The 27108-nt window shown below is 43.5% G+C and overlaps 1 protein-coding gene across 1 annotated transcript in view; it reads right to left on the bottom strand.

Moving 5' to 3' along the window:
- ext1c (exostoses (multiple) 1c) overlaps window positions 1–27108 on the bottom strand; it is a 63482-nt gene extending 36374 nt beyond the window's left edge. Inside the window, exon 1 of the mRNA XM_071915371.2 lies at window positions 25973–27108. Within this exon, the coding sequence (XP_071771472.1) occupies window positions 25973–26919 (947 nt within the window). The 5' untranslated portion in view covers window positions 26920–27108. The remainder of the gene's footprint in view (window positions 1–25972) is intronic.

Below are 27108 nucleotides of genomic sequence, written 5' to 3'. Positions count from 1 at the left end.
AAGAGAGAGAGAGAGAGAGAGAGAGAGGGACTGCAGAGGAGAGACGACGAGCAGCAAGGGGGGAGAAATTACAGAGAAGAATGGAGAGCGGAAGTGATGGGGCGAAGGGAGGGGACGGGAGGGGGAGCGGGGGGGGGGGGGGGATGATAGTTTGAAGGAAGCGAGCGAGGGGGTTTGGCTGCGGAGGAGAGAGAATCGAGGATGGGACTGGGGAAGAAGGGGAATGGATGAAAGGAGGGAAGGGTGGAATTAAAGGAGAGGCAGCAGAACCCCGGGGGAAATGATATCCAGTAATTAAACAACAGCAGTTGTGCAGTGTGTGTGGCCGGACTACAAAAGTCCTCCTACTGCTCCCCGCTGAGCACGTTCAAAACGACACATTCCATCTAATTAGAACAACATATTGGGGATAACGTTCTCAGTGAACTTGCCTGGTAGGCTCGCAGAACTGCAGGAGTAATGTACAACCAAACATAAAAGGGCATATCCAACAAATATGCAAATATGTTTCACAGTGTATTGCGAGCGCGTTGCCAGCGGCTAGCAGACTGATACGAATGTCGAGATCAAAGTTGGCGAAGAAATGGACAAAAAGTCAACCGAGGAATGTTTAAAAGGAAGCAATCAAATAGAGTTAACACATTCATAGCCGTCCTCTGCAGCTGAAATATGTACTATGTGTGTGTACTATGTGTGTAGTACTGTGTGTGTTGTTTCTGATGGCTGTCAGTACACTGTATGATCTGAGATGCAGTGGCCTTCAGCAACACAAGCATGAAAATCTCTGTGTAAGATATTTGATCAAGTTCTGTTGTGGAACCCACATGCCGGCGAGGATGACATATTTGATTTAGGGTTGTGCTGAATTAACTTGCAATGCAGTCTATTCAAAATGTATACTGAAACTGCCATTCAACTAGAAATGATCGACATTAAATTATAGGTTGGATCTGAGTACCTTGGTAGGATGCCACTTTATAAATACTACAATTTTGAAAGAAATTGAATACAAGAGACTGTCCTTATCATTAAATTGCTGGGTGAAAAGACACTTATATGCTTGGCAATTGGCTTTTCTGTAATATAATTAAACAATTAAACAAAATGATAGAAATGCATTTGTCAGTTTTAAGTGGTGCTGATGTGCAGTCCTGCTGTGCACAGTCAAACACACACGTCTACAATGTACGAGCAAGAAGAGCAGAACAGCAGTATGTATGTGTATATGTGTGTGTTTTTTTGTGTTTTGTTTGGGGGTTTTTTTGTTCTTTGCGGCACAGTACCAGCAAGAATTTCAATCTATTTTGCCCCTGGTTAGGTCAGAGTGCTGCGAATGAACTTCTCAAAAACCTCGGAGTACTCTAAATATGCATGACTTGATTGAAGGTAAATATAAAGCCTTGTAGTGTTTTTCTCCGCCAATATGCTGCGTTCACACTGCAGCCTAAAAAAAACCCAAACAGCAAACCGCCTTCTTGTTGCCACAGTGATTTTGAGAAATAAGAGGTGTGACCATTTCATGAGCACTGATACAATAAAAAGCATTGTTTGACTGTTTGACTGATTGTCAATATTTAATTTAATTTCAATGAAATCAAATGGAATGAATGAATGAATGAAAGGTTATATTTTGCATAAATTCTTAAATATGATTCCCACTTTAAATGAATAGGAAGCCAAGCAGACAATAGGAAAAGCCCAGCCAAACCAAAAGTGACACTCCATCTTTTTCTCCCAAACTCCAAAGTGGACAGAAGAAGAAAGTCTTTGCTTATTCAAGGCAAGGAGAGCAGGTGGAGAAACGTATGTGGTGTGCATCCATTTTGCTTAGACTTTTAAACATCTGGTTCGGCTTCGGAGCCGCGGTTGAAGGCAAACGTCGGGGGGAAACTTTCAACTTTTGCCGCCAAGTTCTGTCGGCATGCAGGCGCGGTAGGCAGCGCTTTCCGCAAAGCGCTGACAGAATTTACCATTGTTCTCCTATCGAAAACAACGAGCATCCGGTTCGCTGTCTACTGGATTCCACCACAATGTGAATGCAGCTTTATACAAACATTACCCAGCACCGCCTCACTTAGCCTCTCAATGGTCTCAGCAAGGAGAAAGGAGTCTCAGCAGCTACTGTTGCTTCCTTGTTTCTGTTCCATCTACTGTCAAAGATAAGATCAGCAACAATAACACAGGGAAAAAACAGCAGAAGAAATGGATAGGAGTTGTGGGTCCAAAAAGCTGAAATCCTCTAAAAACAAACCTTTAAAACTCAGCTCCCTGTACACTTATTTTACACCAAAACTGCTGAAAGCTACATGAAGGCGAGAACCATGCAGCAAGGATTCAAATTTCAGGTGACGTTTAGCCGAACTGCCGCTGCCTACTGTATGCAGCCTGCAGGAGAGGGTAAAGACAGACTAGGTGACGACTCTATTAAAGACTATAGACACAACCACAGACATCAATATCCCACTTTCTCCCCCTCCCTCGTTCCGACGGAGGGAAATTCATTACATTCCTCCCCGGCTGTCCATCATCCACTCCCTCCTGGCAAGGGTGACTTGTTGTCTTTCTTTTTTCTTTTTTAACGTGTTTGCGAAAATTACAGCGCCTTGTCACTCTCCGCAGCCCCCGCTTGCAATTTCCTGTGGGCGGCTGACGTCTGCTGGCTGTCGAAGCGGGATGACGTCGGGCGGGGAGGGGGGGGTATTTGATGCCGGGGCTGCGCGGCGTTGCCTGGTTTGAGTGGGGTGGGCCGGGTAGACTTCTCCACGGGGACCCTAAAGCTCTTGGGAAAAGTACAGAGAGGAGCGGGAGATTGAAGTCACTCCAGCTCCCGCCTCAGAAGCTGACAGCTGAGAGATTAGTGGTTAATTAAGTCAGACGAGTTGACTGGCATGCAGGGAACAGCCCCCGAGCCAATCAGAGTTTTTCGTTTGGTCGGAAAACAAGAGCAGAGCTACCGCCGCCTCTGGGGAGAGCTCGCTGGAAAGAAAGTAAACTGCAGCCAAAAGCGTCGCGGATACTTCCCGACACCCCGGTTTCTCATCCTTGTCGCACATCTGGAGAGGCTAGATAAGGAACATGTAATGGAAACAAAATGGTGATTGACACCTAGTTAACTATGTGCATACTTAGGGCCGTGTAAATTTACATTTTCAGGTGCAGAATGGATGGGAAAGGGGGGGGGGGGGGGAGTGAGGGGGGCGAAAGCAAGAGGAGAAGTGAAAGAAAGAGAGGAAGAGGAGGGGGAAGACGGGGAGAAAGAGATTTGCATGTAGCATTTTGCAAAATGTCACGCCTCAGAAGGACCATAAACACCATTCTCTGACCCATCACCCCCCCCCCCCCCCCCCCCTCCACCACCCCCCCCTCTTCTCCCTCTCCATCCCCCCAATTATTTCTTTTTTGGAGAGGCGAAGGGAGAGAGAGAGAGGGTCCGACCATACAGCAGCTCACATAAACACTACAGCTTTTCCCTTTGATAGTTCCATCAAAGAGGGCTTTCTGCTCTTGAAAGACATGTAAATAGCTCCTCAATAACATCAAACAGGTCACGCAAATCACATCAAAGGCACTGGCGAGTTGAAGGTTCACCTGGAGCGAGGTCATGAAAGTGAAATTAGTTTCCGACCGCTGCATTTGTTTGTTTTTCCGGTGTTCTGCCCCAAAAAGACTGGTTCAGAAATGATATTTGTTTTAATCACAGTTTTTGTTAATATCTTTCTTCAAAAAAAAAAGAGAGAGTTTAAGTGCCGAGGCAATATTTTTTTTTTGACAGTATATGAAATATGAGTATTTTACTGACGCTGGGAGTAGCTGCAGGAGAGATATATTTTCGGGAAACGATTTACTACTTTGAAGGCATGAGATGATACTGTGTGACACAAGATAGACCTTGTGCCCTCATTTTGATTCATTCAAGTGCACAAAAACCATGTTGTTTCCTCACTTTGGTTAATTTGTACCCTAATTTTCATCATTTTTTGTGCACAATTAGATTTTTCGTGTGAACATATGAATTAACACACGTGCACAATTCAATAAAATGTGCTTAAGTTTCAAGCATTGGCTCGTTTTTCCTTATCCAGCATGTTTCACACTGATTTCACCCACTTGCCAAAGATTTATTGTTGAATCAGGTTTTGGTATAATGGATAGAGATTTGTTAATCAAGGTGTGATTCAGGTAAAAACTCACGGGAGTTATCAAGGAATTGCCTGCTAACTACGGCTGCGATGCGAATCATCTGTTAATAAGAAACAATTAACAAGGATAATGAGCGCTAATGGGCAATGAAACTGACTTAGAGAAATAGACAATAACAATATAACATTATAACTTCCATCTCTCCAACACCAAGTCTCAGAGGAGCCAGTTAACTTACTGCATACGTTTTATATTTGCACCCTTTTTACACATTTTATATATCAAGCACACACAACTGCATGTCACGCTCACAAGTGAACACTTTGTTACCATGAAATACAATTGTTCCCTACAGGATGGCCGCTCCCAGGCTCTGTGCTATTTATCAGGATGTCCCACCAAAATTTCTCATGGGAGTCGGTAAAACCTCTGAAACAGCATTACAGCCGTGTGGCACTAAAGCTGCCCATTGAAACCAATGCAAATAAAATGATTTTATGTTGGCTGGCTCACCTCCTATTTGATTAAGTACATTTAGATAGGGCAGAACTCTCTAGAAAACAACAAGAAAACAAATTATTCGCAACTTTTACATTATACTGTAACTTAAAATACATAATATTGCCTCGTTTTTAGAAACAAAATAATTACAAACCAAATACAGCTTCAAACGCACATATTTTCAGCCCTTGTGTCAAATGCATAGTCAATCTATTCCAGTCAAAACGCCTTTGAAAAAATATCACAGCAGGAAATAACATTAACAAAGAGGAATGGGAAGAAAGAGCATGGTAATTCTTGAGTCTTTACAAGCTATTGTCAGTCTGTTTCAAACATTTATCAAAGCAAATATCAATCAATAGCTGAAAGCAGACTTGCTTGTACTCAAGGTTTCAGGGTCTACAGATATCACCGTCTTTACATTTGATGGGAAATCTGCTGGTCGAGCCTGTTCCACGGGCCATTTGAAAATCAACATTTAGGTTAAAGTTTCTTTTTCGAGTCTTTGCCCTTGGCAAAGTTGCCACAGGCAAGATTCTAATGGGTTTAGTTTAATTGTAGCCTCTGTGCTTCAGAGGTTGCCCTACCTGGCAGTCAGATGATGAATGAGGGGAGATATGAGCATCCTTATGTCGCAGTGAGGGAGCGAGGGACAGGAGAGAGAGGGACCGCTGAGGCCTAGGGGCTGTGTGTGTGTGTGTGTGTGTGTGTGTGTGTGTGTGTGTGTGTGTGAGAGAGAGAGAGAGAGAGAGAGAGAGACACATTGCAGAAAACTAGGAACAGGAATAGAAAAAAAAAATAGCATTAGCTTCTATTAGACTTCAAAATAAAGTTTTCTCTATGGACATTCATTATATTTTTTTCTTTTATCTGCAATAATTTAATTATTTATACATATGCTGTATATATTGTTTTGCTTTTGTTCCTCTCTTTCCTAATTGTTGCCTAGTTGGCTGTTTCCAAAAAGTCCCTGCAGGATTTGCTTGTGAGATGCTGGTGTCAAATTAGCTTGGCAACAATCGTGAAATTCTCTATTTCTGTACATTTTCATGATTCACTGCATCAATCACGGCTTTGTTGCGGCTGAAGGATTCTAATCAAGAGCCACCTATGATTTAATGAGCAGCTTCGTGATTGAATCCAGACTTCATCCGATATTTTTACATTTGTTTCACTCCCAGAATGAAAGTGCCTGAGAACGAGGGGAAAAAGGCAGAATTTCAGAGTCGTCATTAAATTCAATAATTTCTCTCTGGTTTATCACATCTGAAAGTTAGAGTCAGTTTCTGCTGTGGAAGTTCGCTGTGGAAGTTTTCACAACACACACACACACACACTGCAGAAAGCACTGCTCATCAAATCATCATTTTTACCAACTCAGTTCACTTGGCACTTGTACTCTGGCACTGTCATCATTAGCACCACTTGCTCCAAAGATGAGTCTGCCTCGCGATTAGCCCGCAGCCCCCCTGCAGCACCAGGAGGCTGAGGGGTTAAACATGTCTGCTTGGGACCTTCACTCGAGCTGAGAGAGCGGGGAGAAGCTCAGAGAAAGGGAGCATTAGGGATGAACTAGTGCAATCAGCCCAAGGCGGAGCAGAGGCTGAGCAGGGTTCAGTGAATTAGCAATATCTTTTCCCAGCATAGATCAATGGAGCATTACCGTAAGGAAGAGGGGAAGATGGAAAGAGGGGGGGATGGTGGAAGAGAGGGAGGAAAGAAGAGAGAGAGAGTCAGTAACAAACTAATAATTTGTCTCTGCCTCAAGCATGCTTTCTCTTTCTCTCTCTCTCTCTCTCTCTCCCTCTCTCTCTCTCTCTCTGTGGTTCTCTCTTTCTCTCTCTCTGCTAAAACATCCCACCAGTGATGGACTGAGATCTCCAATCAAACAGGGAGCTACTGCAGAAGATAAAACCTGGATGGCAGGTTTCCAGCCGATAACCACCGAGCAAAACCATTCCAAAACAAAGGAGGGTCTGATTATAGGCTTAATGAAATAAGAGCCGACTGTATTTCTGACTTCATGAGAAGATGATACACACACTCACACAAAATCGATGGCGATTTTCACAAGGGCGCCCTCGTTTCCATTCACATCCAGACAGTTCATTCAAGCCTCAAAGGATAATGCCAGTCTTTTTGGGCTGGGCTGTACAGGCGCAGGTACATTAGCGGTTTAACATATTGCCAGTTTAACATTTTGAAGTGGTGTCTGCACACAGTCAGCATAGTTGGAGATATCAGGGCTTGTTTTCCTCCCTTCAGAAGAAACCATTTGCTGCCATTCATTTGTGTGCAGTATGAAAAACAACCTGAAAATTGCCCAAGCTAGATAATCCATCACAGTAAACATGAATCCTTCATTTACTTCTGGCAAATTTTCTGTTTTATTGTTTTTTTCATTGTGCCCGAGTTGAGTGGTTTCATGTCACTGCTGCATTACATGGCGCTCTGCTGCCTGTCAATCACCTGACGCCCACAGGAGCAAATGAAAGTCTCTGTCAGGAAATAATCAAAATTGTCTCCTCCATGTATTTTTTTTTGGGAGGGGGGCGTCTTTGTTAGCCGGGACAGCAGTTGATTTCAAGCTATGTTTGACACCGTACAGTTTAGATTTTAAAAACAACAAAAATGAGTAAATGTTAAAAAATTTGATTACATATGGCATGCATTGCAAAATGATTGGGGGAAATGTAAACCAGACATAGACAGAAGTAAATTGGCTATAACTCTAAATGACATCAGTATTCTAAACAAGGCTAAAATTCAGAGATCAAACCAACTATCCCCTTCTAGCACAGTGTACAGGATAATGTGCTGTGCTTGCAAAGCTAGCTGGTTTTCCAATGATGCCCCCTCCATTCAATTTTGTCTCCCCTGTCTATGAAATGAAGAGGGGAAGAAGTATAAATTATTAATATGTTGTGTACATAAACAAGATTATAAGACCATGCTGGGCAATACGGAAATGTATATATACACATTAGCATTGAACGTGTTTTGAAATATATTGAGATATTGATATTTCCTTCAGCTAAAATGAAACTTTTCAAAGCCAATCAATGGCTGCCTATAGTGGAGATTTAAACTTCAAGACAATGACATGATTTATAAGACAAAGACAAGATCAAAACTATAATCAATAATCAACAAAACAAATTACTAATGAACCAAATTACTATTGAATCAAAGACAAAAGTTTGAGGTGAATTATCAAATTTCCCTCACTGTATAGAGCAAGCTAATGGTCACCAGACATAAAAAAAAAAAAAAAAAACAACACCTCCAGGGCCTGTTCTGTAGCTGAACCTGACCTCTGACCTCGCTGTGGAAGGATGCAAGCGAAAGGAGATTTTCCTAGAGGGATCAATAGTAAAAAGTATCACATTTTTATTATCATATCATCTATTTATTCATGAGGTGATGTGGCAGCGGGGGCATTCTCCTGGGAAGCTGCATTTTATGGGACACTGGCTAACATCGTTATTCCCTCTGGCTCATCTGCTGCAGTCGGTCAGTGGTAAACTGATAGCCGCGACGTTGCGAAAACACAGCGGACACATTACCGAACCCATTCTCTCTTTTTCTCTCTCTGACTCTGTCGCTTTCTGTTACTGCCTCTCTCTCTTACACACACACACACACACACACACACACACAGCTGCCAACGCATACACACGTGTGCACTAAACTCCCGTGCACACGTGGGGAGAGGACCCCGTTCCCCACCTGACATACACACACAAAAGAAGGGACACACAAACAAAAAATGAACACACACTCACTCACTCCACACACACACACACACAGTCCATGCCCTGTGGAGTAAGGATTGCATTCCAGGGAGGGCGTCTCGATAGATCACAGGACTTTATTGGCTCCATGGATCCCCCGGAGTTCATCGGGCTCCAGAGGAGGAAGAGGTGCAGAGACTGAATATAGATTCACTCTACCGCTGTCTGCTGAGCAGGCCGGGCTGCTCCATCAGCCTATACCCTATTAGAGGCCATGATGGAGTGTGACGGAGTGTGTGTGTGTGTGTGTGTGTGTATGTGAGTGTGAGTGCGTGCATGTGTATGGTAGGTGAGGGGATCTGGGCGGGTGGGGGTAATGTGGGATGTGCTGTATGTGTGCATTGAGGGGGATGTAGAATATATTCGGGACATCTTCGGGACAGCTGTAGCCCCTTTTTTGCACAATCCACATCTCAACTGTCTCAAAGCTTACAGCAGTTATCAGTAGAATTTGAAACTTGATGACTTTAGAGACCCCTTGAGTCCCTTAGTGGTCGTGTTTTACATCACTGTCGACTGACGACACCCCATCCCCCCCTCCCCTCTGCAGAAAGAAGACAAATATGTATACAGAAGAGGTGACATTAAAGGATAAGGCTGGTGTTTTTTAATGCATTGCTTACCGTCAACAAATCCTATGAAAATAACAAAATCAACAATGCGTTTGCTCTACTCCCGTTACTTTCTGACTTCCCACGTACCGTTTTTAGCCGTCAACCCGGAAGTCATTGGCTCCAATTGTAAGCTAAAAACCTTGAAATACAGCTCACAAAGACATAGTTTCCATTTTAAAAATCGCTAACTGTTACCACGAAAAGTCAGGCTGTTGTAGTTATTACCAAATCAAATTCAAAGGGGAACAAATTCTTCATTACGCCGGGGACTATTTTCGGTGCTACGGAACTACTTTCCTGAGATCGCAAACAGCCGGCTTATTAAGTTGTTTATGGAAAAAGTCGGCTGACCCGGTGCATCGCGATGATGAAATATGCTGCCCAGAGCAACGGCACGGCTCTGTGACGTGTTTTTAATCGTTTTTTTAATACAATGGAGTTCTATGGCTGCATTGGGCACCGGCTACATGGACGAGACTTGTTGGCAAAACAAAATCATTGCCAATTTTGTTATTTTCATAGGATTTGTTGACGGTAAGCAATGCATTAAAAAACACCAGCCTTATCCTTTAAACTACACTGTAAACAAAGTGAATAATGGAACTGGAATAAGCTTGTGTAACGAGACAAGCTATTTTTCCCACGGCACAAGAGCCAAACTTCAGTCAGTCAGCCTATCAGTCACTCAAACAGCAAAGCATTTGCCAGCAAATATTTTAGTTACAACTAGACTAGCAAAGCAGTTTTGCATGACAGATTAGTACATTTGCTCAATGTTAACATTTTGGCTAACGGGCTAACTTCACCATGGTATTATACTGAAAGACAGCTAACCTACCGAAGCATAACAATAAGGTAAAGTGGATCTATTCTTCTTGACAATATATTGGGTTAATGATGTAGTTATCCTGATTATTCCAGGACTGCAGTAACTACAGCAACAGTTGAGACAGCTGACACTTAGCTAGGTGCTGTGGGACTGGACAGCATCTGTACTTGTCTGTGTATTTGTTCGCCCAACATAATACTTCTGTGCTACAAACAAGTAAAGTGAGACAGTCCTCTTCCTGTTTTAGTTGAGGCCCCTACAAATTTTGCACCAAATTGTACTCTGGACACACATAGAAAGCCACACATAGAATGAACCAATTTTCACAGCGATGGTCTCATTTTTCTACAGCCATTATACTATGCTATCAAAATGAATTTGAGAATGAAATATTGAGGTAAATATTCCATACGCAGGGGCTTTAAAATAATTTGTCTGCTTCTCTGTATCCACATCTCCTTCTTTGCGATTGGTATAGATTTAATGAGCAAAATCAATACGGGATAATGGCTTTTACCTGGATTCACCTCATCAGTGGACTCCATGAAAAGAGAAAGTGTCCCGAATGTTTTGTACATTCAGTGTATGTCTGTTTACTGAGGTGATCAAGTGTGACCCCACTATTCCTCCAGCAGAGGAGAAAAGAGAGGAGAGGAAAGGAGAGGAGAGGAGACAAAATGACAGAAGAGGAAAAGAAAAGAGAGGGTATAGGAAGAAAAAAAAAGAGAGGAGAGGAGACAGCCATAATCCACTTTCTGAAGTGGATATAGCAAAGACGGCTCACACACTGCACCTGATCACATTACATCCTTATGGACAGAGCGGCGAGGGAGGGGGGGGAGGCGGGGGAGCGGGCCGACGAACAGAACGACAGACGACGACATGCGGAGAAAAGGAATGAATGGCTGAGAGAGGTCGAAACAATAAATCCCCTTTCCCTAATGGGTATAAAACAGAAGGAGAAGGTAGGGAAGGGAAAGCAAAGAAAGAAAAGGAAGATAGGGGAATGTTTGGAGACTCATCCTAAGTGAGGGGAAGGTCACTAGAGAGAGAGAGAGAGAGAGAGAGAGAAAGAGCGCTCTGGTTACTGGCAGCCTCATCCCAGTGGACAGGCAGAGGGGAGGGAGCGGAGGTGCATGGAGACAGAGAGTGATAACCAGGGGACAGCTGTAAACACAGAAACAGGGCTGGGCACACAGGGCAGCGACGGCCGGGCACACAGCGAGAAACATGAGCAGGAGCGTGTGTGTGTGTGTGTGACTGCGTGCGTGTGTGTGTGTGTGTGAGAGAGAGACAGAGCGATCAAGTGAAAGAGGGAGCGGTTGCAAAGAGGGAGAGACAGTGTAAGGGCATGTGAGGGGTGCGCGTGTGTGTGTGTGTGTGTGTAATCTGGAGCTCGGTATTGGGTGAAGGGGCAGGAGTGACACTGAATGCGAATGCCACTACCGGACTGTTAGAGGTCATTATAGTGGATGCCAACACCCTGACTAATAGTAGTAATGGTATCAGCGTATCACAGCGGGCAATAAATACACCAGGCTGAAGACGACTGACTCCGAGAAAAGAGAGTGAGGTACAGCACAGAGCAGGACAATTAATCGAAAAGAAATCGAAATATGAACTTCTGCAATTCCCAAATCGCAGAGGCTGCAATTAATTGCTTAAGAGAGAGAGGCGTCTAAAATGGATTTCTAAACAAGGTGTGTTAGAGTTGCAGGTGATCTTTGGTCCATGAATCAAGTACATTATTGGTGAAAACCTTTCATCATACTCAAACTCAGTAAATCCTGCACACTGACATCTATTTTTTTTTTTTTAACAAAACCACTTTTCTTTAAACAGTTTTAAAGTTCTAAAAAATGTATGACAAAAAAAAAAATGCAATTGCAATATTCTGTCAAATAATAGCAATTTGATTTTTTTTGTCCATATCGTTCAGCCCTAGTACAACATAGAAGAATCTGGTGTTTTGGTGATTTTCCTTTGTAAATTTATTCGAATTTTACCATTCCGACACGTCCCCCGAATTTGACAATTTCATTTTTACCAAACATCCGCTTGCTGAGGAGTCTAGACACGCACAGATGGCTATATCATTAAGAGCATGGGACGGTGCACTGGCTGGCTTTGGACTTAATATGCTTAATGGTGTGTATAATGTAAAGGAAATGAGCACTGAAATGAGCGCTGGATCGGAATGAGCCGGAGTCTGCTGCGGTGTGAAGGAGCTCGGTGTGCCAAGGTTTTAATCTATAGTGAGCAGACTTTCAGGTTGAACAAGCACGGGAGTGCACAACATAAAGCCCATTTTTCACACAACATGCAGACCTGACGTAGTGTGTATATATTTGGCGCGGTGCCATTATGGAGAAGGCTGTTTTGTAGTGTGCTGTAGGTGAGTGTTTAATGTAGTAGGCCATCTGACAGAGAAGTGCAGAGGGCCATATATCATACACATGAAGTGCTTGTGTAGCTTGTAGTGCGAGTGAGTACGGTGCAGTTTCTGAGACAGTCTATAGCGCACTAGACATTTTGAGAGCAAGTAGTAGGGAGTTCTGACTCTCTCTCTCTCTCTCTCTCTCTCTCTCGACTTATGTTTCTCATTCATCAAAGGTGATGAGGAGGCAGACAGGCGAGAGGTACAGAGCGATCCCTGCTTCCCAGCACGGCTATCATTAAATAAGAGTTCAACACCAGAGCTCATGACTAATTCATGATCTTCAACACATTCTTCATTTGCTAGGTAGGAGAATAAAGGCCCTTATCTGGGGCACGCACACTGTATTGTCTACTGTAGGGGCTTGGCGCAACACTAATGCACACACTTTCAAAGCATATCGCGTCGTAAAAAAAGAAGCAAGAAAACAGGTGAATTTCCTGAAAAGCTTCATTATTCATACACTTTTTTTTCCTCCATCGTGCGGTTGAGGGAAACGCCAAGAGAGAATGCATAGGATGGAATAACGATTTTATCATTTTGTATTATCTACTCTGTAAGGTTGGCACTATGTTCTACTAACGGTCCACACCCTTTCAGTGAGTAAAGTGTTGGACAAGGAGGTGTGGGCTCCATCACTGAACCGGAATCCTGAATAGAGCAGGTCCGGTTTCAAAACCTCTCTGAATGGACGTTTTGACATTACACAAGTCATGACGTTATGAGAAGGGCTCCATGTCTCCCTTACCTTTTCAAACTGCTGAGTTGTTAATTAAGGAGCACCCAATGTACTCCTTTAATACTAGCATAAGGAGTACTCAAAGTACTCCTCAGATAATAGCAGGCAGCAAAAAAAAAAACCTCTTTGAACAATCTTTTATCCACTACATACACCATTTCAAACACCTTAAGCGATGATGAAGTGGAACTATACTATTTGCTGAAGTGCACAGCATGGGTGAGAATGCAGAAAGACAGCCTGTACGTGAAGTGTCACTCCAAATAGCTTATGAAGTGAGTACACCATGAGCCGGAGAGGAATACAAGCAGGTCACTTTCCAAATAAAAGTTAACTTGTCTGAAATAACTTCTGATTGTATCATAGTGGGAGAGTGCAGAAAGCAGGCTGTAGTGTGTGTGTGTGTCAGGCAAACAGCTCTACCCACGCGCCTTTTCAGAGAGCTTAAGTGATGGTTAAGGAGTACATCATGTACTGAGAAGCTAAGTAGACAGCACAGAGTTCACTTCTTCTGAAAGAAGTGTAGGTTTATAATTGTGTATGGAAAAAAGAGCATGCAGACTGTATTGTCTGCACTACCCACACACACTGTTGGCTGAAGTGAATTTGAAGTGTTGTCTAAAGCAGTGTGGGCATAATGAAGAGCAAAACAGGCCATGTTCCAAAAACGTTTTCTTCTCTGCATAAACTTCTGATATGAAACACTAAGAGCCAAAAAAGTGGCAAGCTCTGCCATTTACTGTTGGCTGGTTAGTTAGTTAATTAATTAACTAGGTATGGTTTGAATGGGCACAGATACAAACACATCAACCAGAATCAGCTCACTGTATTTCCCTATGTATACTACTTTGTCTTCATTCGCAGTTTTTGATTTTTCCCATAAACATACTGTATGAATACTATTAAAAACAAAACCCAACTAGTTTAATTTAAAATTCAACTTTAATATAAGGTATTCTTTAAGATGTCAAATGGGAATGCATAGGAACAATAACTCATTTTTATCTTTTAAGAAGCTATTTAAGATATTTTTGTGTTTAACAATCTCCCACAAAGCCTTTTTTTGCATATAGGTAAAAACTATAATCTGAAGGTCTTTGCTTAACACTTGAGAAGACACACATTTATTAAACAAGCATTAATACAGAAGAAGAGAACTGTCTGAAGGGATAAAAAACAAAAAAAAACATAACAAGGAAGTACTTTGATGGGTATGGCAAATGACTATAATTAATCAATGTACTTTGATGGTTAGGATATAGCAACAGAAGGAAACATCTATTTTGCATGAACATAGCTCCTACTTGTGGGGTAGGTAGATGGGTCGACCCCCCTGTCCCTTTTCAAATCCCAATTTAACCCCAATACCCCAGTGTGTATTAAAGATGGGGGTACATAGATCATTTTAACCCTGATAGTGCACCACGTATTAGTGAGGCCTTTGAACCCTACAATGGTTGGGATTATCACAATGTGTCAATCATTCATCTCAATGGGAATCTCACGGGCCAATGGGAGCAGTTCATTCTACATCAAAGAGTGAATAAAGTTATTAAAAAACCATTTCAGTTTATAGCAAACTTACGCTACACAATATTTTTTGACCTAATTTTACACCGAAGCAGCCGTCTCAGACGAATTTGGAAAACTGGAGTCCTGTGAGAAAGTGCTTGAAAAATAAATAAATAAATCTGTCTTCAAAAACGTGTGTGGGACAGCCTAATTGGGGCAAAATCTGGTCTGAATGCTGTGTGTCTGTCTTTAATGATTTGGCTGCTGGCTTCTTTTCCACAGTAATGATCTAAACTTCTAAACCCACGCTGTTTCTGCACATCTCTCTTTCTGGTCAGGTTGTCCAGGCCTCTTCAAAAAGTTCAAATTAGCCATAAACAAACATGCCTTTTATTTCCATTTTCCCCTATATGATTTTTTCCCCCTTTGATATCACTGCATTCAAAGGGTCTTTCTTAAAGGAGATAATATCTCCGAGATCAGGAACATGTCTTCGGAACGACGCTGGGCTTAATTGAGAGATATCGTTTATCTCTCATCTTCCTTGTCTCTGTAATTACTAGGCCGTAAACTCTCACGACATTTGCTGCTGGGGTCCCGGGTCAAGTGGATGCTATCAAAACCGAGTAAACAAGTGAAGAACAGGCCAGCGAGAGGAGGTTATGCTCCTTAATGGCATAAGGAATGAGAAATCTCTCTCTCTCTCTCTTTCTCTCTCTCTTCTTCCCTCTCTCTCTCTCTCCCTCTCTCAACTACATTGTCAAAGCCTTTCCGCTCCAGTTGGCCTGGACAAAAGCGAGCGAGGACGCCAAGGGCTTTTCCTGCTATGATCGCCGCGGTGCTGGCCGGGCCTGATAAAGGGCCCGATTAGGGCGCTGAATGGGCACCCATTAAGAGGGACATCCACACTAGTGAGGGAGCCCCGGGGCCAAACGGCTCTCCTTAAGAAACCTGATAGGCACCTGACAGACTGGAACCACCCACTCAATATAGACCGAAGTCCACATAGACAGATCCTGCTAAGGGGGGGCCACCCACTCATGAGAAAAACAAAACATCAGCTATGGTACATGGGGCACAGAGGGATGAGGAGATGTTATTTTGACAGTGACAAGAGATGCTTTACTCTCTGTGACCGGTTTATGCAGTGATGAACATTCTCTCTACAACTTATATGTTTGAACAAGAGTTGATCTTTTTGAAATGCGTTCCCTACTTCAGTGAATTGTTCTTTGCAGACACGGAAAGAAGATCTCTTTAACACCCTTTTGTCATCTTTTATCAAGTAGGCCAATGAGTTCCCTTTATCGCTGCTCAGGTGCAAACGATAAAGATCAGGTATGTTTATCTTCCAGCAAAAATTAAGTTTATCTGATAATAGAGCCGACGCTGTGAGACAAAACTCTGATTGTTCACTCGTAATATCGCAAACCAGATTAAAACCATCGCAACTCCTTTATGGGAAACCAAACATCCGCCAGTCAGCCAGAGGAGAGGCTTCCCTGGATCACAGAGATGTTTAGGCTTACAGGGTTTCAGGCAGGCTATTCTTATCCCCAGGCGTTTGCCTTCTGCACAAACGTTGAACACTATGCAAAACACGTCCCCCCAGAATTCATGTTAAAGGGTTTCTGTATTCAGTAGGAATCCCAAAGTCATACACTATGCAAAAATACATATTTTATTGCAAAGAGGCAGAGTGCAAATGTTTCAACGTTCAAGCCATCATGGCTGTCAGAGACCTCGGCCCGCCTATAGGAAATATCTGGCTGTGGCTAGGCATTCGCTCTAAACTTTGTTCAGACATATTACCATCGCTACAAGCCCAATCCTCCATATTAACAAGTAAGTACCTACTGTATCTATATAGCACCACTCATCCAGTCTCCCTGGTTCAAATAGATCTTGAAATCCTCTCAAACAAATTGAGGTTATGCCTGCCATAACCTCCAAAGCACCTGGGAAGATCAGTCGAGCACACATAGTATTTTTAAATGATTACTATTTGGACATAGGTCTGTAATCACTGAACACCGTGAGGTCAACCGACAGACAGAGGGTAGTAAAGCCAGGGATTACAGCTACAGTGATCTCTTTCAAAGCAGCTGGACTGTACCAGCTGCACAATATGACTGGGAATAATGATTTGAGGATGAGAAAATACAAAGATGGGAGGGAAATGTCTTTCTGTGAGGGGAAATTCTTGGGCCCAATTTAAGCGTTGACTTATCATTGAAGTTACTGGCTACTACTGAAGTCATTTTCTTATGAAGTAATATTATTTTAGAGGACGTCTTTATAGGTACTTGGAAATATTCACAGCTCGTGAGGTGACAGTGTTTCATTGAAATGGATATATAGCTTTGTGGAATGAAATCCTTCAAATAAAGAGTATAGGTAGGTGAGGATGAAAACGGAAGCACGCCGGCAAATCGGCTTAGTGAGATAAAGGAAAAGATTTTTGTTTGATGTTATGCTCCAAACATTTCCATCACCATAAGGCGTAGAAGACTGAATCAATAATAGTGCAGGTGATTAGCTCGGAACAGCTTGCTTATAGAAGGCAGCGTGCTCGGGCACAGAGACTCCTGATGCGTCACTTCATACGGATTTGGATTAGATGAAACCTCAGTTGACTCTGGAGCTCATATACTGTAAGACCTTTCCTCCCCTAACCTTTCACATGCTGTCCGGCTCATCCAAATATGCATGAAGGGTGAGCGGTGGGGGAGGGGCGGCGGGGCGACCGTCCGTGAGAGCGTGTGGGAACAGGAATGCGTAGATTAGCAAATGGACAAGTGAGAAACGAGGAAACTGTTTGTCGGTGTTTGTGTGTGTGCATGTGTGCATTCATGTGCGTGCAACGAAGGCAATTGCGTGTAAAACAATTGTGTGTATCGCTACCAACACAGCAGCGCTGTCAGATAAGTTCTCCTTCATGGAGAGGCGGGGCCCATTAATAAAATATGCATACTGGAACTTTGAAAAATGGTGGGAGGCTTGCAGTAGAGTGTCATCTGAAGGAGGACTCCTTACTGTAATAAAAAGAGAGAGTGGGAGTAGAAGATGTCGGGAGAAAAGTTATGGGAGACGGGCTGTGTAGAGGACACAGCAGCTGAAGAAGAGTAAAAAAAAATTGTGTAAACAAGACCCTTACATGTGCGTGCATGCGCACACACCCACACACATAGCTTCATATCTTTCATCGTGATTAGAATTTTTTTTCTCTTTTATTTTCATTTGTTTTTTACGTATCCAGGGCTTGAAATTAACACCTGCCAAATGCAGGTAAAATCTGGCGATGGCAGGTAACTCTACCAGACATTTTGGCGAGGGAGGTTCTCTGATCTAGTTTTTGCATGAAAAATACCTGTGGCGTTTTCCAAAGCCTCTACAGTACTGAGGCTTTGAGGCTTTGATTGGCGCGTGTTGTGAGTGGGTCCAATATCACTGGTCTGCTCTTTCGCCAGTGTGCAACTAAACAGCAAGCTGTTGTCATCGGGTTGAATGGAGAGAGGGCGAAGGTAGATAGGTAAATTATAACTAATGTTTGCAAAAAGAAAATAAACTAACTAGTAATGGCAAACTGAAACTGAAACTGGGGTTTAAGAAGCGGAAGGAGACAAAAATTACTGAAGTCGTCAGCGACAGTAGGGAGGGGAAGTGAAGAAGTATAAAACAATTTATTTTGCTGTTGGGATGAACAACCTTGGGAACGAGAAGTTAAGTTCAATTCATTTCTTGACCCTGCAAACAGACTGCTCTCATAATCAAGTATCTCTACCTCTCTTAGTTTCATAGTTATGGCTAAAAACAATAACCGTCTAACAGCGGAAAATCAGCTTGTGAAAAATCGGAGGGGCTGGTAACTCTGGAATCCATTAGCCACGTTGGCTAGTGATCCAAAAGATATGCATCCTTTGCTGCACCTTTATAAATTTGACCTGACCTGACAAAACCACAGTAAGGGCAGGAGAAGGGTGTGTGTGAGAAAGAAAAGAGCTGGAAATAAAGAAAGGAGCGCGAGGGAACAAGACCGGAGGATGGAGTGTGTGTGAGTGCCAGAGAATCTTAAGGCTGTCTCTCATTTCACTCTTATTCTAAACAGAGAGAAAAACAGTAGAGATGGGCCACACAAAACCACACACACACACACACACACACACACACACACACACATAGACCACATCATCTCCAGAGGTACAATTTCACAGGCCCTAATTACAGTGGGCTGTAGCATTTCTCATTTGGCTTGCCAAAATCTCAACTCACACACACAAATAGTATAGGGACACACACACACATACGTACACAAAGTGCGCACGAACACACCCACACATATTTATGTAAATTGTGTGCACACAAGGAAGCAGTAACTACAATGCGATGGGGGCCTTGAGGCCTTTTTATGATGTGTGCCAGCGGATAACACCAGCGTTGTTTTCCGATCCAGTGCTGATTCAGTTTTTAGCGCTGTGCTGAAATCTTTTACAGGAATGCTCATATTTACATGCACATGACAGCATAACAGTTTTGCACATATCCTATTACAACAGCACATTACTTATGCATGAGAGCGTTTCTAAAGCATTCCCCTCTAATTTTCTGTTTCTGCACATCCAATACTTTTTGCTGCCCAAATGCACCGATTATTAAATCTTTCTCTCTTCCACTCTTTCACTTCTGTTTCTACTTATCAATATGCTGCGCGCATCCTGTACTGTTATCCAGGTTTTGAGATCTGAGAGCTCCCTCTCTCCCTCTCTCTCTCCCCCACACTCTCTCTCTCTCATCAACCTTGAGCTCCTTCAAGGAGGGTCATGAATAATGACCTACGGTCCTGACACCAGCCTTCATACACCAAGGCCGTTGTCATAGGAACCATTTAAGCCAAACAGAGCGGTACAGCGTTTTGCCATTACACCTCCTCTCCTCACATCAATCTCTCCCTCTCGGTTTGTCCATCCCTCAATCCCTCCACCCACCCCCTCTCCACACACACACACACACACACACACACACACACACACACACACAAACACACACTGGTTCTCACGTGGCCAAAATGGAACCTGAGGACTTTTCTTTTACTGTGGTACTTTTTTGCTGAGAATTTGTATTTAAGTGTAATTTGTAATTAAGTATTTTTATGTCTAAACTGTTCTATCATCATTTAATAACACACAAATTATGGCTTTATGTATATTTAAAGTGTTAGAAGTAATTTAACTACTGCTGCTACGGCCCATCCCCAGGTTCATCATGGTGTTTGTGTGTGTGTGTGTGTGTGTGTGTGTGTGTGTGTGTGTGTGTGTGCGTGCACGTGTGTGCAAGTGTGTCTAATGAAAATCCCTGTCCTGTTTCCTCCCCTCTCTCTTTTCACACGCTTGCTCATTTACATTCACTGTACAATGTACGTTTCTCTTCCCTTTCTGAGAGAATTCTCTAAAGTGGGGGAAACTAGGCCATTAGGCTGCAGTACAGCCTCTCCCTTGCTTCAAGTATCCCCTCTCTTCCAATTCCCTTTCTCTCGCTGTCTCTGTCTCTCTCTCTCTCGCTCTGTCACCCTCCCTCTTGCCCCCTCTCATTCTCTCTCCGTCCTCACGTTGCCTGCGGTCTCCCTGTGTCTTTTTCCCCCATTTTTTTCATGTCAATCGCTTGACATTCTCCTTTTCTTCTCTTCTGTCTTGCCCCTCTTATTGCCTTGGGTACAACGATGGCCTACCTCCATCTCCTCTGTGTGTTAGTTCCCTCTGTTTTCCTCCCATCATCCATAATCCATGCACACACACACACACACGCACATACCCATACACACTACATGCCCCACTCCATACATCAGGGACTTTCGGATCCTACGCAGATCCTTTCTTTTTTTTTTTTGCCTACGGTGAAAATTAATAGGATTTTTGGTTCCCATTTACCAATCGTTCCGTCCTTTAAATGAGTGAAATCATGTTAATAGAAATGACACGGGACAAAGCTATTTCGACTTAAAGTATTTTTTAAAAACTACTTTCTAACAACCATGGAGATGTGGCATTATTGTTGTTTCACAAAGATACAACCTGTGCTTCAGGTCTGCAGTCCACCAAAAAAGATTTAAAGACCCCATGAAATGGCATCTGTACTTCCTCGATTTGATGCATTTCTTGTTGAAACAGGATGTTGGGGTGGGACATAACGCAGTGAGGGATTATTCAAAAGTCTAAACCAATGGAGTATCAGTTAGGGAGAGAGAGGCATTTGGGAGGGGTGGAGGGGCGGGATTGTTCAAAAACCTGTGATGGTTTTATTGGTTGGAATTTTTCATTTACGCCGACTAGTGCAGCATGAGGTCACCGTGAAAGATACAGTGTTTTCCAGGAAGTAAAAGCAATGAGAGTTCATTTCATGGGGACTTTAAATCTTATATAGATACTGCCATAGGAGAGAATGCATGGAGTGAAATGAGCACGCCATATATGGAATGCAATTTTTGCTTTTTCTATTGCAGCTCCAAAATCATCAAAATCCACCCTACCAAATGAAGAAAGCCATAATCCAAGAAACGTCTAAAGCAAAACTGTCAATGTTCAAAAATTGGACGTAGTTTGAGTCAATCATTTTACACTCCTATTCATTTTCACGGTACTCTGACAAGGGGCGGGATCCGCAATCCCTTATCGGGCAGAAAAATGATGTCATGCTTGACTGTCTATTGATCTGTCTGCCCTGTCCAGCTCCCCTCCCCCTCCTCCTCCTCCTCCCCCTCCCCCCCGCTCTTCGTCCTCTCCCTGGCGTTGCTGTCTTGTCCAGGTCCCTCGGGGCTAATCTGCTGGCGTACCAGATGCATGGGCTCATTAACCTGGTGGCACCTTCTAAGAGCCTCGTTGACCGTGACACAGCCACACACACAATCTCATGCCAGTAGACGCAGCGACAGCCGCCCACACACACAAAGACACATGCATGGTGACACGGACCAACACGCAGACACCGAGTGGTATGGTAGTTTTTCAGACACCGAGTGGTTTTGAAAAAAAGGGAAACAGAAGAGTGAGGAATGTAAAAGGGAGGGTGAGAAGGAGTGAAGGAAGGATAACGAGGAACAGGGAAGAGATAGGGAGAGCATGCCAGGCAGACAGACAGATGGAGCAGAGATCTGGCCATAACAGAAACCTTGCTCCTGCAGTTAGTTTATTGTCATGGCTTTTTTTTCCCTCTCTTTAATTCATTTTGACTCCAGCGTCTCCACGGTTCTCATGTTATCCCCTCAGAAATCCCCTTCTTCTCTCTCCCCACGCTTGTGTCACGCAAAGAGAGAGGTGGATGTAACTCACGTCCAAACACCTTCCTCCTTCCCCTCCCTTCCCCATCCCTCCTTCTCACCTCTCTCTCTCCAAGGCTAAAAAAAAAAAAAAAAAAAAAACTATTTCCACCTCTGAGCAAGAGAGAAAGAAAAAGAGACTTCATACAAAAGGGAAAAAAAAAAAAAATCATCCAGCTTTTTGTGTTTTTCTTACAAACGGCTGCTGTCACACCCCTCCCTTCCCCATTCACACCCTTACACCCTTTAGACCCTTTGCCATATCCACATCCACCACAAAATACCACATGGGACCCCCTCCTCTCCTTCTGTCCCTACCCCAACCCCCCTCACTACCCCCCCCCCCCCCTCCTCCACGTCCCACACCCCCTGCCCACCCGGGTGTCTGAGTAGCGGGCTGTGTGGAATAAATGAGCTCATTCATACAGTGTTGAGCTGGGACTCCGCTCCATCCCCTTACTGCCCGGCCCAATGTAAACAAGCCTAAGGTAGCTAGTTATAGCCCATGACTAGAGCTGTGCTTGGATTAGAAGTGCTAGCTAACTGCTGTTCCTGGGGCAAAATCTATAAAAAGTCGTATTGTATGGTTTCAAAACACGCTCGGTTACTTTTGAGCGTCCGTTTGACAGCGCCTGGAACCACTTCCAACGTCCCCACTGTAGACATGGCTTACATTTTTGGGACTAATCAGTTGGTTTCCCTCATGCCAAGACAGTTCTATCAGTCCCACAGAGAAAGAAGCATTTCAACGCTATAGATGCAGTCAAAAAGAGCAAAGTACAGCGGGGAGGATCGGGGGTGCTCAGCAAGTTTCAGAACTGATTCAAAATGCTGTTTCTTGTGAGACCTTGAGCAATTTCAAACAACTCCAGCTATACGTACATCTGTATCCCTCCAGCGCTGGTTTTGACCTAAGTTTGTTCTGCTCCCTGTTTGTCGAAGCCTAGTATTGAATCAGACAAGGGATTGGTTCCCCCAAAAACTTCTGAACACTCAAATAATCTTTGTCTATTTGATGCCGCACAATGGAACAATAACAGTCTTAGATACTGATATGCTATTCTGAAATTGCTCCTTGGTCTTATTCTATTAGCCCTACAGAGGAATCGTGATAATTCAACAGACAGCTCGTTCTAGCCCAGACTCATTCTTTCTTTCACTGAATTTCATCTCCTCCTCTCTCTCTCTGAATGTTGTGCTCGATCAGACTATGCTGCTCTCGGTACCTCCCTATGAATGGATGGGTATAGACTTTATAATGAGAAGCGCTGCCAGCACTTCAGTCTTTCTTTTATTTTTTTGCAAAGAGTAAATTAAGCAAGTAGGAGTAAAATATAGGGATGACAGTGTTATAGGATATTATTCTTGCTCTGTAACAACAATGTAATTACAACTGTACAGCATAATAAAGGCAGTGCTGACCCTTTATATGAAAAAACAAGTAGACTACAATCTTATAATCATATTTCAGCAGATATACAGTACACCCAGATGTACTAAAGTTTTGCACTAGAGCAAATCCAGTAGTGGCCACAAAAATCTTGTTTTCTGATCAACTAACACAGCACACAGGGCATTTGGGCTTGAAAAAATGGGTCAATCAGGACGCCGCTGTTCTTTGCAGTTTTGCCTTATTGCATATGTATTTGTGGGTGTTTCAAGGCGGGAGCACAAAATAGAAGGAGGGAATTATGGAAATTGGCAGTGGATGTGTTTATCAATTCCAAAGGCTTGCTATTACCTGTTGATTGTGCATGCTACTGAGCATGTCTTAAAACTTTGCATACAGGCAAGCTTGGCTGCGATGGCAGTAGTTTGGTGGATGCATTGCCAAAAAGTGTCAGGGAAATAGTCTAAACTTACTTACATTTTTAATAGGTCAATAAATAACTACCCGAATGGAATAAACATCAATTTGGAGTTGCAGCAAACAAGTACAGTGTTAGGGATGTTGGCATGTTTTGACTGTGGATAAATCCCCATCTAAATCCCCCACCTTTTATTGCATTGATTGCTTTGTGGACAAAAGAGCACCCTGCACACTCAACTTTGAGATTAAATTATAGGCTACACCAATTACTCCTGGGTAAACCCATTAATAGAAGAAAAACAATAACTTGTCTGTTGCACACCTGGGTGGCCTAATGCTCATCCATACTAACGAATGTGCCGCTTCCATACAGACAATATAATTACTTGGCAAAGCTAAACAGGACATTGGCACAATAGTGGGGATAGAAAAGAAGAGATTCCAGCAGCACCAGTTGAGGGGTGCACTGATAAATTCAAACAAAATGGCTTCTTAACAATGGGACAGTTCCCTGGCCCATTTCCCAAAACCCCCAAAACCAGCAATATCAGAAATAGGGCAGTTAGAACATGGCCCCTCCTCCCCCAAAGTCATTTCTAATGACGTTACAGGTAAAATTCCACTTGGTAATTCTATATGTGGTAATTGCCATATAACACTATTCAATCATCCTGTGAATGGACATTATATTATATGGGCATTATGTATACTGCACATTAAGAGTTTTATAACCTGTAAAACTGTAAGAGAAATGATGTAACTAATCCAGTTTCCAGACATTGTAATGAACATAATTACCACAATTCCTCCTTCTTTTCATAGGTATTGAACAGAGCCGATTAAACCCAGCCAAAGAGGTGTTAATGTTGACTGCATTAGAAAAACAGCGGCCTTTTGGAGAGTTTACCTTAAAAGTTCACACTCAGAGAAGGAATGGTTTTATAATCAAAGAGTTCCTACAGTGTTTCTTGAGTATATGTATCTTAGTTCCATCTGTTTTTAAGACAGTGCCTGAGCTCTAATCAGCCAGTAGGGACCGGTGAAGGGTACTACATATGGAGGATGTTTATCAAGCTGCTGTAACTTGTATGAAGCAGATGGGTGTGCTTCCTAAAGCTCTTCATTATTAACTCTAACATTGGTGTTCTCAATGTTGAAAACTGCTCTCTGGGAGAGATTTTCCTGAAAGTATACCCATACAGGGCATAAGGGTGACGCTGATCAACTGGAATTGACCAGTTGTATATACTGTATGCTTTTGTATGAATTGTTTTACAATTCCTGGCACATGTCTTGTGCCGAAACGTATTGGTTTTAGTGTTGCTGGAATCTCTTCTTTCCCAGTGTCTCCTGCCCATTCCCTGCCCCTAGCTAGTGGGTGAAGATCTGCCAAAATACCATTTCAACAATAGTTGTATAACAATAATAAAGTTAATTTTGGACGCATCAACAACAAGGCAACATGAAAAACGCTAAACCTTACAGTCACTCAGAAGTTAATAGTTCATTCTCTGGGGGATTCCGGCTGGTACCATACGCAGAGCCTTTCCTTGTGGCAACCTTTGTTTTTGTTCACCTTTGCTGGTTTGCAAATCTAATTAATTATCTGCGGCTATGTTTATTTGTTTGCCCTAACGTAGTAAATACACTGCGCACATGGAACTAATTGCACGCACACTTGTTTTTGTACTGTGCCTCTTGTTGTACCAATCTTAAGGCCATACTCTATGGAAATGTTGTCTTGTACTCAAAAGGAACTTGTTGGTCTACTATACTATGAGATTCATTTATAACCTGAGTTATATAAGGGTTCGAGGTCAGTTATTATAGAAGTTAAGCGCATTACAACTCTTGCTTAACTGTACTTGGAATAGTAATTATATAAGAATAGAAGCATTGTTGTAAATTGTGACCTGAATCTAAATTTCCAGAGACTTAAGTCTCTTTGATCTTATAAAGCAACTGCCAAACACTATAAACCCAAACAGTCAAATTGTACAGCTATAAAAGAGAGAGAAAAATAACCAGTGGGACACAAAAGCTACCATTGACATTGCATAGAGAAAATCAGCGACATCTACGAAGACCAATAAAACAGCATGTAAAGTCCAAAAAAGAATCCAGTAAAAAGAAACACCACCACTGTGTATTTCCTCATTAAAAAAAGAAAGCCCGCTACTCCTTTATGACATCACTTCCTATAAATCCTTCCATTGAACCGCCTTGACCCACACCTCACCTCTCATTTCAACATCACCTCATTAATTTCCCCCGACCCCTGTCTTACCTCTCATACTCCAGGTTGTCATGGTCACAGCGGGCGTCTTTGTGCTTCTCCCAGTCCTTTCCGTGGCGGCACGTCGTCAGCGAGACAATGTCCTTCCCGTTGTGGATGTGGTGGAGGGCGTTCCGGGTGTCCGAGCCGATGCCTGTTAGATAGCGCTTCCCTTTGAACATCAGCAGGTACTTCCTGCGCGGCGGGATGGTGTTCCGCACCAGCCAGCCCCGCTCTCCGCCCTTCTGGGGGTGCTCCTTCGAGAACAGGGGGATGGAGACGTCAAAGCCCGGCCTGAAATGTTCCGTGTTGAGGCTGGCTTTGGCTAAGATGGCCTGGCCAATGTTAAAGCCAAGGTCCTCTGTGTAGTTGGGCCAGGTGCCCGAGTACAGGTTGAAGATCAGGTGGTTCCGCCCGTCGTTCCACAGCGGGTAACCTCGGATACGTTCGTCCACATTGGGTACGAACTGCCCCGATAGCTGGTCCCTGTCCAGGGTGTCTATCCCTAGCACAAACAGACACGCTTCGCGGGGGTCCGAAGTGTAGTACCGCGACTCGCCTATAGAAGTCAGGATCTTCCTATAGCTCTCTGACACGCGCTCATTTTTCTCCGAGGGGTATACGTACACCCTGAACCCTTCTCTTCCTCTCCGGCGGCACCGAGAGAAGTCGAAACAAGTCTCCATGCGGCAGCGGCTGTCTTTATAGATGCCGGACCAAGCCTGCCGGCGCTGGCGGGGTGACTCGGCCGTCCCCGGGTCCGTCTGGAGCTCGTCCAGGTGGGCATAGCGGGGCAGGAAGGCCCGGTCGGTCCAGTTGGGCCAGGGGCGCACCACCTCGCCCCGCTGGCGTGTCAGCAGCCGGAGCAGACGTACCTGGACTCCTCCGCCCCAGTAAAAGAGGAGCAGCCAGCAGCACGCACACAAGCCCAGCAGGACATACTTCTTACGCGCCTGCATGGGGGCCTGTCACAGTCTCTATTTGTTCTCCTCTATCGCTCTCTCGTCCTCTGCTCTTCTATTCCTCTGCCCCTCAGCTCTCTAGCCTCACAGGGGCGCGGGATTGACTTGTGACTTCTAACAAGGTGGGTCTAATGGAGGACAATGTGTTAACATGGACATCGCTGCCTCTAAGTGTGGCCCAGTCCA

This window comes from Centroberyx gerrardi, chromosome 19 (genome assembly GCF_048128805.1).
Source record: "Centroberyx gerrardi isolate f3 chromosome 19, fCenGer3.hap1.cur.20231027, whole genome shotgun sequence".
Classification (NCBI taxonomy): Eukaryota; Metazoa; Chordata; class Actinopteri; order Beryciformes; family Berycidae; genus Centroberyx; species Centroberyx gerrardi.
Note: the sequence above shows the minus strand (reverse complement) of the source record. Positions and strands in the feature narration are given on the sequence as shown.